The following is a 15,244-nucleotide window of genomic DNA, read 5'->3' on the forward strand; positions in this document are numbered from 1 at the left end:
ACTGCACCCTTAGTTCCAAAAATATTTAACATATTTTTATGTGTTTGGTTGAACTAAGTGTTCAACATTGGCAGGTTTTCAAACTCTGGCTGAGGGAGAGATCTTGGGTGCATCTTGTGTCCCAAACCCATTCAGTTATAAGTATTTACAAATCAGTTGAATATATTATGTTATAAATTAAGAAATGTCACAGACTGGAACAAGTTATAATGTGGTTTATATTGTTTGTAAGTGTAAACAGTTGTACGTTGGTAAAAGCAGACTATCCAGTTAATGTTGGTCTTTGCTTATTTTACTTAAATAGTTATGGGAATAATGCTATATCTTGGGTTTTTTTTAATCTGTTCATGATTCTGGTTAGTGGTTTTTCACTTATTTCAGTGCATCATCATAATCTGAGTGGCACATTTTAATGTTATATGAAATTTTGTAAGGATCATGTTCTGCCTTATCTATTTTGCCCCAGACAAATGTATTTATTTTATTTTATTTTTGCCCTGCCTTTCTGTATAACATATAATCAAGTTCGCTGGTGGAAATTGTTGTAATTACAGCTAGCATATGTTACACACAATGTATTTCTATTTAAAGAGTAAAATCTATATAGTATGTTGACAACTATAGCTTTTTTGTGTTGCTTTTTTCTGATGTTGCATCAGAACATTAGTACTGCTGTAAGTAAAAACATAGGTTGCAAAAGTATCTATTTGTTCACAGGACAACTTACAGCTTTGGACATGCCATATTTTAAAGCAGCGGTGGGCAACTTGTTTTGGCATACAACTCCCATGAGCCATACCAATATAGCCAGTGTTGAGGGATGACTGGAGTTGTAGGGAAAAACATCTGCAGGGCCACAATTTGGCCACCTGTTTTAAAGAGTGTGAAGGTTACTGCTTCAAATGCAGTGTAATCCTATGTATGTTTACTTGGAAGTAAGTTCATGTAAGGATACTTCCAGGTGAGTCTTTGGTCCAGCAATCCCTCTGCCTCGTTCATGGAACTTTATGGCAGTGTGTGTGTCCAGATGGCGTCATCTTCCATTTGTAAGCCTCCCATGTTTACCCATTTCTTTTGTCTTTTGGGGTGCTTCCAGACAGAGGGTTCCTAGAGCTATCAATGAAAAGGCATTGTGTACCTATTTTGTCTTCTTTTCCTGAACATATTTTTCATATTAAGAAAAAGGATGGAAGAAGCAGTGGGAAAACATGGGATACAAATGGAAGTCTGGATGCCCTATAAAGTTCTGTGATTGAGGCAGGGCAATTGCACCTGTCTCTTACCAGAAAAAAAAAATGTTAAGGAGGAAGAGACAGAATAGATGCATAATGCATTCTGAGTGGTAAATGCTAGGAGCCCTCCATCTGGAAGCACCCTAAGATTTCAGCTTCATCGCTGTGCATAGTCTGCCAGCGATACAGGCAATGCGCACCTGATAGTAAAGGCATTCAGAAACGTCTGCAGCATGAACATGGTACAATTCTGAGGCTGCATATACAAAACGTGCTGTATGTAGCCGTGAAGATATAACGTGTGCACTGAAGCTGCCCTAAGTAATCCGTGTTAACTGATCTTGAGTAAGCAGCAATAGAAGCATTGGCCTTTCAGGTTTGCTGCCACGCCTGCAGGGAACAGCATCCCTCGGTCTGCTTTATGTTATGAAGGTTTCACTACAATTTAGGGGGAGGAAAGGAACTGCCTCCTCGTTCCAAAATAAAAACCGCAACGGGTTCATCTCCCTCTTTCTCTCTTCCTTGGTGCCGCGGTGCCTGCTGGGAATTGTGGGCCCTCCCTGCGAGGACAGACGGTTGCTCGGGCAGTCGGGGAGTTTGGCCTCCAGCTCCCGAGATCCTCTGCGGGCGCTAGCGGCGTCTGTTGCTGTTTCCCGGATGTCACTCTCGCCGGAAGAGAAGCGAGTTTCTTTGGGGGCCGGCCATCTTGTGTGGGCAGCAGGCGAGCGCGCAGGGGGTGGGCCAGGGGCCTGGGCAGCATCGGAGGAGGATCCCACCGAGAGGGGCCCATCATGCCCGGACACCTGCAGGAAGGCTTCGGTTGCGTCGTCACCAACCGCTTTGACCAGCTCTTGGACGACGAATCCGACCCCTTCGAGGTGATCCAGGCGGCCGAGAGCCGCAAGAAAGAGAGCGCCGGCGGAGGCGGAGGCGGGAGCCACCAAGGTAGCCGTGGAGGCGGCGGCGGGCAGGTGGCCCAAGCCAACTCCTCCTCAGGCGGCGGCGGCTCGGGCCAGGCCGGCTCCGGGGGCGGGAGCGGCAGCGCGGCCAAGCAACTGCGCAGGGAGTCGCAGAAGGAGCGCAAGAACCCCTTGCCGCCCTTCGCCCCCTCTTCCGGGCCTGGCGGCGCCGGGGACCGAAGAGAGGATGGGGGCGGGCAGCCTGGCTCCGCGCCCCTCAGGAAGGAAGGTGAGCGGTGGGGTTTTGTGTGCGCCTGTTGGGGCGGGGGAGGTAGAGGGGAAGGGCCCCTCACAAGGTCAGCGCCTGCACTGAGCGGGCGGAGAGAGCCTGCCGGGCCTCCCCCGTCAGTAAGTCGAGCCCGCGGCAGCCCTCCCTCACGGCCTCCTCACCGCCTTCCGAACAGCACGTGGTGCCGAGCAGGACCCCCCACCTCTTTCCTGGCGGGCCGGGCAAAGGTAAGCTGCTAGAGGAGACCTGAAGCCCCATGTTCCTTGACTGGGCGTGGGTGGGTGTGGAGCTCGCTCTGCCTGCCCTGAGCGGAGCCGCCTCGTGTGTCCGCGCGCCGCATGGGAGGGAAATGGGGGTAGCTCGCTAGGCTGAGCCGGGGAGCCTTCCAGCCCTCACGCCGCCCGTGTGGAGGCAAGGTCTGAGGGGCGTGCGCCAAAAAAGGCTCCTTGCGTAGGGATGCTTTGGCCCTCGAGAGACCGGGGGGGGGGGGAGGTCGGGGGGTGTCAGTAGTGGGATGCTTCTCGAGGGGGTGGGCATGTTCCTAACGTGAGGTTTAAAACGCTGATTATACATCGACAGTGGATTTGGTGCCTCTTTTCTGTAAAGCCCGGTGTCTTGAGTCAGAAGAAGCACGGTGGACGCGTGGTGGTGGTAATGAAGTTTATTCAATTTATACCTGGGCCACGTGCGTTGCCCTCATGTTGCTTGGCTAGTGGTTTGGTTCCAACTATATCGCCGCCTACTAGGGCTGTGAGAAGAGACAAAATGGAGTTCTTTAAGTGGTTTAGTTGAGGCCTTGTGTGGTAGCATGGGAAAGAAATATTCTAGGCACCTTCAAGTTTTAATTGCGGATTTGCAACGCAATGCTGTGCATGCTTACTAGGAAGTAAGCTTCACCTCATTGGAACGTGCTCCCAAGAAAGTGAGAATAGGTTGGTCTCTATTTAGTAAATGATTTCTCATTTGAGGATCAAATGATTTGTGCTTATTCTGTTGTGAAATGTTGGGAACTGTGCACCACTGTTTGAATACTCCCCCCCTCTTTGCAAGTTGAGTAGTATGTAGAACAACTAAAATGACATTTGGGACAGGGGGAGGGAATCAAACCTGGAGTCTTTCAAAGTGTATTAATATTTTCCTGTCATTTTAAGCTAATAAAACAGCTCATGTATTTACTGTGAGTTGCGTTTTCAGAATATTGAAGAAATGGTACTCAGCTAAGTGACACTGGGGTCTTTTTCTCTAAAGTTGTACAGAAGGACAAAATGTATTGTGCATTCTTTTCATGACGGTGCTACTCCCCATGTGCTTTTATTAGGGCGAAAATTCTGATACGTAATGTGATGATAGTTTTAAAAATTGCTAAATTTGAAGTTATAGTCAAGAGATTGTGTGTGTGAAGTATATACATTGAATAATTAACATTTGTTTACAGGTCAGTCACATTCTACTTTTAAATTTTGTGCAGTGCACTAAATGCAGTAACATTTTTCTTGGGTATATTCAGATTACTTAACACAAATGAATAGCTACTTATTGTGCTTAATAATTATTTTATTGTGCCCTTCATTCTCACAAATAATTGGTTAAAAAGTGTCATTCTTTTAAAAAATGCATTAGGACTTAATCAGGGTTTCTGATCATGGGAACATGCTCCTATATGGCTACAGCAAATAAAAACTTCAGGCCAGATACTAATTGGTATAGCCCAAGTGTCATAACTGTCAAATACTTTGAGTACATAAATAATGTATTTGCTTATGATTTATACTGAAGATCAAGCATGTAAGCTCTGCTCAATAACTGGCCCTTAAGTCACATATGCAGTTTTTCTGACTGCTTATTGACCCAGTGGTGAAAGGTCTGCCCTCCCCCCCCCCCTTGTGCCCTTGTAGTGACTCCATTAACTATATTTCAGTAATGGTTTTAGTTAGGGAAGGAGTTGGTGGGATGATTGACCTTTTGTGAAGAATTATTTAGGTCGCAATCCTATGTATGCATGATTAGACAGAAAAAAGTCCTACAACTCCCCAGCATTCCCTAGCCAGCATGACTGGCTGGGGCATGCTGGGAGTTGTAGGTCTTTCTGTCTAAAGAAGCATAGGATTGCACCCTTAGTGAAACAAGGAATTGAGAAGTAACAGCAAATAGCGGTGGTTTAGAGGCGATAGCAGATAAACTGAAATTAATGTTAACTTGAAAAGTTAACATAGCAAAGCATGGCAGTCTTAATTATGAAAACATTTGTAAGCTTTATTGTGTTAGCTGGATTTACCAATTTGTTGAACACGTTGGTGATACTCGCACAGACCATGTTTTCCAAAGCAGCTGTTCCATTAACAGTGTAAAATGTTTTACTACTATAATGTTAAAACAAATTTGAAAATTAAACTTCTGTTGGGTTCTATACTTTTTGTATGTTTTGGAAAAGGTTTAAAAAAAAAAAAAGATGTGCACCAGGAAGGAGACATGATTTTGTGGTTAAGGCACTAAACAAAGACTTGGATTATTTACACTTGGATCCAGGTGTTTATACTGGTACAGCTTTTTTTGAAGCTTTCTGAGGCATGTGTAAAATATATTAGTAGCATCTGAGAACTAAGCAAGCAATCCTATCAGGATAGGCGGCTGTCCCAGAACTCGAAGGTGGCCACCTATCCTGTGCAGGGTGGGCGGAGCACAGAGGGGATCTTCTCCGCATTCCACCTGTCCTGCATTCATAGCTAGATGGCCAATTTTGGCTGTCTAGCCTCAGGACTTTGGAGCAGGTGGAGGGGAGAGGCGGGACGAAGCATAGGAAGCATCATACTCCCCCGGAATGCCCCCTTTTGCCGAGGGACAATTCATGCCACCTATGAGGGGTAGGGGAGGCGGTTTTGCAGGAACTGACCTCGGAGCATGGGCTCTGAGGCTGGTTCCTGGAAACCAAACAATCCTATGGCTGTCTAGCCGCTGTCCAGCAGCCATAGGATTGAGCCTTTCATGTCATCATTAGTCTGTAAAAATTACCAGACGCATATTTCCGTACAGTGTACTTTTATGCTTACATGTGGATTTGTTGTTGTTCAGTCGTTAAGTCGTGTCCGACTCTTCGTGACCCCATGGACCATAGCACGCCAGGCCTTCCTGTCCTCCGCTCTCTCCCGGAGCGTGCTCAAGTTCATATTCATTGCATCGGTGATGCTATCTAGCCATCTCATCCTCTGCCGTCCCCTTTTCCTTTTGCCTTTACATGTGGATATCATTGTTTAAATGCTCAATTCTGCTTGAACTTACATTTTCACATGATGTAGAAGTCTACTTAGCTTAAGTTTAGGAAATTGGGTGACGGCTTTTTACAAGGTATGGAATTTCTGGCAGTTTTATATCACTGTCCAAATCCAGCCTGCCTTGAAGTTTGTGCTCTGAACTTATTCTAAGAAACAAAATGATTTCAAATGTAAGGTAGCTGTATTTCAGGTCCACATTTTTATGTGATGTTCATCTATTCATGAAGCATATTTATTTATCCATCCTTTCATGAACCTCAGGGTAGTATACATGGAATTCTCAGGAAGTTCCGCAGCAATATACTGGCCAGGCCTAATTGTGGCATGCTCCATTAACACTTTGTATAATTTAGGTTTTTATGGTGAAATATGTGGTGCTGGTTCTGTATTATAGCAGTTGTAGATAACTATTCTTTTTTTAAGAGACTCATTACATATGCCTTGTCTTCATATATGACACAATCCTATTTTGAGGCAATCTACTCATAGTTGATAACTCCATTACCTTGGGTGGTGTTATAGTCCAATCACGATGTTACAGAATTGCCTTTATTATTACAAAATGGTGTTGTGTAAATTCAAGAAAAAATCTTAGCGCTATTGACACAAACATAAAAATCTCCAAAATAACTTCAGAAAAGTAGAAATCAAGGTGTGGTGTAAGCAGCTCGCTAATACATTTCTACTCTTGGCATTAGGCCTCTGCTTGGCTGATGCAACATGAGAATCCCTTCCCCATCACTGGCGAGGGAATTGGGTGGGTGGGGTTCATTTTCAGCAAGTGACTGCCTGCTCCAAAATCCAACATGGCTCCTTCCTTCCCCTGAATTCTCTAATGCATTGGGGGATTGTAGCAGTCAGGGTAGCTGCAAATTATGGGCCCCTATTTACATTGTCCTTTGAGGAAAACCTTTTTTTAAAAATAAGCAGCAAACTTCTCTGGCAGAACATTGCCACACTAGTGTTGTGTAAATAGATTATACCTTTCCAGAGATTTGGAAACACTTGTGGTAGAATGAACATTGCATGCAGTTTGTCTTGCTGACAATATGAGGTAGGTGTGTGTGGGTGGCAACTGTGGACACCTACTGGATACTACTGGTAACATTGCTGGTGGTATGTACTGCCTTGCCCCTCCATCCCATTTGTGTTTTTCTTGACAGAGATTGTGAGCAGATTCTGGTCTAGTCAATTTGGTCTAGTCAGTTTCACTGGACTTGCATGGGACTGCTAGAGAAAATGCCTCAATTATGTTTGTATAGTGATCAAGCTATGTCAAGGATCAGAGGTAACGTTTAGTAGAAATTTGTGCATAGAGCTGATGATTTATACATAGCCCTGATTGTGTGCAATGTTTACGATCCATCAGAATTGAGTTAAAAGATCCTACTGAACAAGTGGGCCTAGGGTGCACCGCGTATGCCAGATTTTTAGGTGGTAGTTGTGTGTGATGCAGTATGTTATACTGGGGTGGAGCGCTGGATAACCATCAGGCAGTGCAGACCATTTTGCATGTTCAACGTGTCTTTCAACAGTAAACAGTGCTGCTCCAGTATCACAAGAGCTCCTTTCAGCCACCTAAACTAGTCTGATACTGTACAAGAACACTGTTTAGTCTGGTATAAAATGTACTAGAGTGTTTTTATATTACTAGTAAATGTGCAATTTAGGCCAAAACTAACAATGGCAAAGTGAAGACTGTTATATCACTTTCATTTTGAACTGTTACAGAAGCAAAAGTCAGTGGGTTGGATTCAGACTAAACTAGTCATGCTTTTGTCCCATTGAAATCAATGGGACAGGTTAGTCCTGACTGACTCAGTTGGGACTAAAGCATGACAAACTTAGCTTGGATCTAACCCAGTGTCTTAAATTCTTGGGTGCAACTATGTAATACTTTGAGAGAGAATTTTATACTATGTGATTGGTACTACATTTAAAAAGCAACCCTTAAGTATTCAAATGCTGCTTAATGTGAGTTCTCATTTATTGCATTTTCAGTTCCAGGGAGTTAAAATCATTGGTAACCAAAATTTTGCGAGAGCCACCACCCCACCCCCTCTCACAGCATGGAGGAAGAGAGGAGTCTAGTCTCTGTCACACTGAGCATTAGAGGCACTTGGAAGTGGTGAGTAATCTCGTTGATTCTGGAGTGCCTCCAGTGCCCAGCATGACTCCGAGCAGGGCTTCTGCACATGTCTCGCCATACCTTAGGATAGGCTGTGCAAGGACAAGGATGCCTGTTCAGTGAAGTGGGAGAAGTGGGCGAAGTTGCATATCCTGGAATTGCAGGGACAAGCCAGGACATGCTGCCACTGAATGGTATAGAGGAGAGTTCCATTGTGGGGAGACCTGGAGCTCATTCTGTTCTATCCAGCAGGTTTAGCATAACATGCTATGAGACAGGAAGGCACTCTAATCCTGGCTTCAGAAGGATAGGATATGCTGGCCAGGGTGACTAGGACAGATTCCTCGGTTCCGTTGGGGTATGGGAATCTCTCAAGAGTTCAGGGGTTCGTAAGAGAGCAGGCATGACCTAGTTGGGAGCGTGGAAGTTAGCAGAGGGAATTGCCAAGGAGAATATCTCCCATGGTTCCTAGTGATGTGGGAAGGGATTGTGGGATAAGTTCAATTATGGTTGATAGGAGCCCCTTTATTTCTCATCAGAGGCCACAGCAGTTAGCCTCAGGAGTGGGCTTGGGCCTGACAGAAGCTTACCATATTTAAAGATGTGGTCACCAATGGCAACCTGTTGAGTGTTTTTATGGACTGCTGATCAATTCTGTTTCAGAAAGAGCTGCTATTATTCCAGCTGTACCTGTCTTAACTTTGATCAGTAGTTCTCATAAGCAGCCAGCACTCTTCTAGCTACCTTTTAGTAGCTTTCATTTCCTACCCAAATTGCACAGTAACACCATGCAGTGCAGGATACAGGATAGGTCTCGCCTATAATGTATGATCTGTTTTATTAGATGAGGCTATTTAATCTGATTTGGAGTTCTGTTTCTGGGACTTTCAAGGCGGTTTCTGATGTTACTTTTTAAGACACACAAGTGCGAAGTCATGTAGAATGGGCTTAGCGTTCAGCACAACTCTGTCCAAAGTATCTTTTCTATAAAGTGGGTTTATAGCCCTTCAGCTTTGCATATGATGCTGGTATTCAAGTATTATTTGAAGCAGCCATTGATGCTAAGAAGAGGAAAGGCCAATTCCTAACACAGAAATATACCTACATGTCCTTATTTATTTGAATGGAAACATTGGGGACTGATCCACAGAAGTTCTCAGCTGTTTTGACACAGGTCTTCCCTGACTTCCATCAGACTAGGCAGCTGAGTACAAAAAGCATGGCCAGGCTGCTGTGCAGTCACCAATCGCATCTCCCAGACAGGGCAAAGAGTGGGTTGCATGCTGGGCCCTGTTGCTCTCAGTTGTAGCAATGCTTCTCATTGTTGTACAGTTAATTGGAGAGGAATGCTAGTGCAGCACTCCAGAGTACTACTACACAAAGAACAATTTCTCTGGGGTCATAGGTCCAGCTTACTCCTTACCATGCCATAGTGCAAGCCCTCATTGGGCATGATTAACTTGATTAGTGTTCATACTTAATGAGGGGAGGGATGGTTCCCTCTTTCCCTAAGTGTTGCACTTCCCCTAGTCCAGCCTTCCCCAACGTTGTGCCCTCCAGATGTCTTGGACTTCAACTCCCACCAGCCTCAGCCAGCGTAACCAGTGACCAGGAATGCTGGGAGTTGTAGTCTAAAACATCTGGAGGTTACCCAGTTGGGGAAGGCTGCCCTAATCCCATAAAAGTCTCTGAAGTGGAAATATTAACTAGACCAGCTTCTTCTCTAGTTGGTTTCACATGCGTGTGCGCTCTCACGCGCATGTGTGCACTCCCCCCCCCCCAGAGCTTAAAAATAAAATCTTGAATGGTGGGGTGTTGCCCAGAGGTGAAAGTGCAGTTTTACTGTTTGTTTTTGCCTGTTAAGGGCTGTCTGTGTGCATATATGAATATGTACCCACCTTTCCACTACCAAAGTAAAAGTAAATCCTTTGCAAGCTGTTCCAAAACGGTGGCATGTAATTAGCGGAGCGTGGAACAAGTTACTTGAAAGTCTCACCAAAACAAACACTGGTTGTCAATTTTGTTAAACAGAAAGGAGGGCAATAAATATGCTTCTGCGGGCTTAGTTGTGACTTTTCTGGAGTGCAGCTTGAAGGAGTATAAACACCTGCAAAGCTAGTTTGACCCAGAGATCATGGAACATTAAAAAATGACTGTGTGTACCATAGGCAAAGGCAGTTTTATAATACTGCCTCCAAGTTCTGGAAAAACTACTATCCATAAACTGTAGTGCTTGTACTGTGTTTTAAAGAATAGCACTTGCTTTGTGGAAGTGGATAAATAACTTACTGATGCGGATTGCCTTCTATTTTTAGGGATAAGGCGAATTGGCAGACGGCCTGATCAGCAGCAACCACAGGGGGAAGGCAAGCCTGTTGAGAGGAGGCAAGAGAGACGGCCTCCTCGTGAACGACGATTTGATAAACCTACTGAAGAAAAGGGGGAAGGAGGAGAATTTTCCGTTGATAAGTAAGAATTGTGTATTTTCAGATTTGGCTGGAGGAGAAAATGGTTCTAGGTGTGGCCTGTTAATGGATTTAATGCAAAGATGCTTAAGTAGTCAAAAATACTTGCCTTACGATGGCATGTTTCTTCATATATTTTAATGAAAATGCTGGAACCAGTCTGGCCTAGAGTTAAATGTGTGCTCTGTGAGGATAATACTCTTCAAGAACGTTAGTAACTAATGTAGTTGCATCATCATTGTAAAACGATATTGGGGGTGGGGGGAAGAATAAGGATAATTGCTACTACTGTTACGATAGAAGTATAATAGGAAGGATGGCTTGTATACGAATGACTGAAGTATTTCAGTATTATAAAGATCCGGACTATTTTTTGTTAGGGCATGTAAAATGCACTTGCAAATGTAATTTGCAATTTCATTTTTATTTACAATAGACCCATTATCGATCGTCCAATGCGTGGCCGTGGTGGCCCAGGTGGAAGAGGTGGCCGTGGCGGCAGAGGACGTGGAATGGGCAGAGGAGATGGCTTTGACTCCCGAGGCAAACGTGAATTTGATAGGCATAGTGGAAGTGACAGATCGTAAGTCTTAAACACAATATTTTTGCCCTTCAAAAATATATTGTTTCCCACCAGACTAATACTTTGAAATTTTGCCTTTGAATTTCTGTATCCCAACACTATTATGTTAACTCAGTTTTGTTAGTTCTCTTTCACATTCACTTTTCAGTGGTCTAAAGCATGAGGACAAGCGTGGTGGAAGTGGATCGCACAACTGGGGAACTGTCAAAGATGAGCTAACGTTAGTATTTTGCTTTAAAATGCGTTTTTCAGAGTTAACATAAATTATAAGCAAAGCTATATTCTCAAAATCACATGATGAAAGTTTAAAACCTCACCCATCAGGCATAATATTCAGCATCCTAGGTTAGAAATCATGGGAGGTGGCTAGAAGGAGCAAGATTTTGTGAAGGTGTAGCATGGAACAACATAGAAAATAACAAGCGTTTCTCTATATTTGGCATTATGATTCTGGTGGTTAATTATGTCTGTGTTGAATCTCAGTTGGCATGTAAAACCACCTGGATTTTTGCCTTTTCAACTTCATTGTTGGCAGTCTTGTATTGAGGGAAATACCATAAGGTTCTTTGATAAGATTCTGTATGATGCGGGCATGCATTCCTAGGAAGCTGAAGGAGCTGTGATATTAGAGAGAATGAAAATTCTATGAAGTTACACTACATGTTTTCGAATAATTTTGAGCTCAGTGACTGTTAGGGCACAATCCTATGTGGATAGGCCTCCGCCTCCGAACTCTGAGGCGACCACCCATCCAATTCAAGGCAGGAGAAGCATGGAGGGGATCGTTCCCTCCGCACTTCTCCTTCCGTGAATTTGTGGCTAGACAGCTGATTTTGGCTGTTTAGCCACGGGAAGGCGGAGCAGGGAGGAGGCTGCTGGATGATACATAGGATGTGTCATACTGGCATTTCCGCCTTCCCTGCTGTGGAGCGCCCCCCTGCCCCGAATGCCCTGTTTTGGCTGCTCCGCGCTCCTCTTTGGAGTGTGGAGTGCGGGGCAGTTCCACGCTGCCTGTGAAGCAGCGCAGAAAGAAGGGAAGATTGGTTCTCTGGGAACTGACCTCGGAGCGTGAGCTTCCAGGGCGGTTCCCGGAAAACCAGATATCCTATGGCTGCCTAGCTGCTGACTAGAGGCCATAGGATTGCTCCCCCTGCAAATTTATTAAGCTTGCTGATTTGAAACACCAATCTTAAAGAAACCCCACTTAATTTCAGTGACTTGGAACAATCAAATGCAACAGAGGAAACGCCAGAGGGAGAGGAGCATCCACCTGCTGACTCAGAGAATAAGTAAGTATTAAATTGCCAGGAGCGTTCTTTGATCACCTGTGAGAAGTTTGGCTCTTGATAAGATAGATAGTACATGTGGAAAATGGTTGATTTTTGTTTTAGTAGAAAGCTTTTCTTTTAAAAATTGGATTCTGTGTATGCTAATTTATTTTGGTTATATGACAGGCTGATTAAAACAGATATTTTAATTGGAATTAATTAATCTAAAATGTCTCAAACCTCAAATTTGTGAAATTGCATGTAGGTGAGAAGCTCTGGTTCTGAATTGTATGTGGTAAAACTTGTGAAATCCAGATTTGATACAGGGGAGAAAGAATTATTGCAATTGCTTCTTTGTCTTGATGTGGTGTAGCAATGCTGTGCAAAACTGTTAAATGGGTGAGAAATGGTGAGTGGTAGTGCTAGGAACAGGACTACCATAGAACCATGTAGGTTGGTACAAACCAGTGTGCCTGACTTACTGTTATGACCTTTCAAAATGGAGACACCTTCTCAGGAAATAAACAAGAATATATATTGCCTTACCTAAGGAGCTGCTGTGCTGTAATATGCTAGTGCACACCACTCTCTATGCCATGTTTAGAGTGTCAAATATATGAATTCTGCCCATGCATGCACTTTGGGGATTTTTTTGGCAATGCTTATTTCCATTCTTGGTGGCCATGTATACATTAGGATCTCATTTAACTGAAGTTTAATTTTGAGCCTCTTGCCATACATGATAAATCAAAATCATGGCATTGATGTACTTGATCATAGCTAGGGATGTCAGAAAATTCCGCCATGGATCTCGGTGAGGCCGAATGCCAGTGCACTCGGACCCCTGAAATCCATAGCAGAACGAAGCCCCCCCGCACCCCACGAAATGGGCCCGGAACGGAGCACCTACCTGCTGCCGTTTGTGCTGACTTGCGAATGGCGGCTGCATCTGCGGCCACCTTTTGCTTCTTCCATGTAGCTGTAATAGGCTACGTAAATACTTACGTAGCCTATTATGGCTAACGCAGGGACACCATTTGTGTAAAAATTGGCATACAAATTTGGGTAAAAATAAAGTATTTACGTAGTCTATCACAGCAAAAAAAAACAGCGAACACAAAATGGCAGCGGCTATGGTGGCCGCCATTTGCGTTCGCTGTTGGCTTTTTTTGCCGTGATAGGCTACGTAAATATTTATATAGCCTATCACGGCAAAATACAAGGAGGCAAATGACGGCAGCTATGGCAGCTGCCATTTGCGTCCCTGCAGGCTGCCCAGCGGCCGGATGTCCAGCTGTGGGTGGCCCTGGCCGGCAGCTCCGCAGAATCCGGCCAGAGAGAATTTCGGGGGGAGGGATGGAGCGCCTCCCCCCCACCGTGAATATCACCCTTAGAAAAGGTAAGTGACTTTCGTACATCCCTAATCATAGCCGTGGTCACCTTGTGACAGGTTTCCATCATGTTCTGTACACATCAAGTTGCTCATCATTGCAATTTGAATAAAATCCCCTTAATTTTTTCTCCGAAGATACAAACAGACATTGTTAAAAATGGTTGTGAAATTGGTATGCAGTTTAAATTAAAATGCCTCAGAAAAGTCAGCATTTGGGACTATAGTGCATGATCTTGCTATTTGGAGTGTCTTAGGGTTGGTGCACATACAGCAGGTAGTCAGTGGAGGTCAGTTTAAATTTCTCCTTGTGGTGGCTGCCTCCCCATGACAATCTGTCTTACCTGCATGGAGACAGATGGAGTTCAAATCATAGCGCTTTTAAGGGTAATTGAAGAACGTAGGGAAAACCACTAAACCATTTAGGTATGACCTAAATCATATCCCTTACGAATATACTGTGGCGGTGACGAATAGATTTAAGGGGTTAGACCTGATAGACAGAGTGCCTGAGGAACTATGGGTGGAGGTCCGTAACATTGTTCAGGAGGCAGCAACTCAGTCCATCCCAAAGAAAAAGAAATGCAAGAAAGCAAAGTGGCTGTCTGATGAGGCTTTACAAGTAGCTGAGGAAAGAAGGGAAGTGAAAAGCAAGGGAGAAAGGGGAAGATATATCCAACTGAATGCAGAGTTCCAGAGAATAGCAAGGAGAGACAAGAAGGCCTTCTTAAATGAACAATGCGAAGAAATTGAAGAAAACAATAGAATGGGAAAGACTAGAGATCTCTTCAAGAAAATCGGAGATATCAAGGGAACGTTTTGTGCAAAGACAGGCATGATAAAGGACAAAGAAGGCAGGGACCTAACAGAAGCAGATGAGATTAAGAAGAGGTGGCAAGAATACACAGAAGAACTATACAGGAAAGATCTGAATGTCCCTGATAACCATGATAATGCGGTCACTGAACTTGAGCCGGACATCCTAGAGAGCGAAGTCAAGTGGGCCTTAGGAAGCGTTACTAACAACAAAGCTAGCAGAGATGACAGTATTCCAGCTGAGCTATTTAAAATCCTAAAAGATGATGCTGTTAATGTGCTGCACTCAATATGCCAACAAATGTGGAACACTCAACAGTGGCCACAAGACTGGAAAAGGTCAGTTTATATTCTAGTTCCAAAGAAGGGCAATGCCAAAGAGTGTTCAAACTACTGTACAATTGCGCTCATTTCACATGCCAGCAAGGTTATGCTCAAAATCCTACAAGCTAGGCTTCAGCAGTATGCGAACCGAGAACTACTGGAAGTACAAGCTGGGTTTTGAAGAGGCAGAGGAACTAGAGATCAAATCGCCAACATTTGCTGGATCATGGAGAAAGCAAGAGAATTCCAGAAAAACGTCTATTTCTGCTTCATTGACTAAGCTAAAGCCTTTGATTGTGTGGATCACAACAAACTGTGGCAAATCCTTAAAGAGTTGGGGGTACCAGACCACCTTACCTGTCTCCTGAGAAACCTGTATGAGGATCAAGAAGCAACAGTAAGAATCGGACATGGAACAACTGATTGGTTCAAAATTGGGAAAGGAGTACGACAAGGATGTATATTGTCGCCCTGCTTATTTAATTTATATGCAGAGTACATCATGAGAAATGCCGGGTTGGATGAATCAGAGGTCGGAATTAAGATTGCTGGGAGAATTATCAACAACCTCAGATATGCAG

At 44.1% G+C, this 15,244-nt stretch overlaps 1 protein-coding gene across 2 annotated transcripts in view; it reads left to right on the forward strand.

Moving 5' to 3' along the window:
- The first annotated feature begins 1,903 nt into the window (after positions 1 to 1,903).
- SERBP1 (SERPINE1 mRNA binding protein 1) overlaps positions 1,904 to 15,244 on the forward strand; it is a 35,456-nt gene continuing 22,115 nt past the window's right edge. The window contains exons 1-5 of one of the 2 annotated variants that reach the window (XM_084852273.1): positions 1,904 to 2,420; positions 10,133 to 10,286; positions 10,719 to 10,865; positions 10,990 to 11,085; positions 12,080 to 12,154. In XM_084852273.1, coding sequence (XP_084708399.1) covers positions 2,024 to 2,420; positions 10,133 to 10,286; positions 10,719 to 10,865; positions 10,990 to 11,085; positions 12,080 to 12,154 — 869 coding nt within the window. In that variant the 5' untranslated portion in view covers positions 1,904 to 2,023. The remainder of the gene's footprint in view (positions 2,421 to 10,132; positions 10,287 to 10,718; positions 10,866 to 10,989; positions 11,086 to 12,079; positions 12,155 to 15,244) is intronic. The other variant, XM_084852274.1, reaches the window with a different exon arrangement.

This window comes from Heloderma suspectum, chromosome 4, assembly GCF_057233095.1.
Source record: "Heloderma suspectum isolate Gila_16-S chromosome 4, 16-S_ref, whole genome shotgun sequence".
NCBI classification, from domain to species: domain Eukaryota; kingdom Metazoa; phylum Chordata; class Lepidosauria; order Squamata; family Helodermatidae; genus Heloderma; species Heloderma suspectum.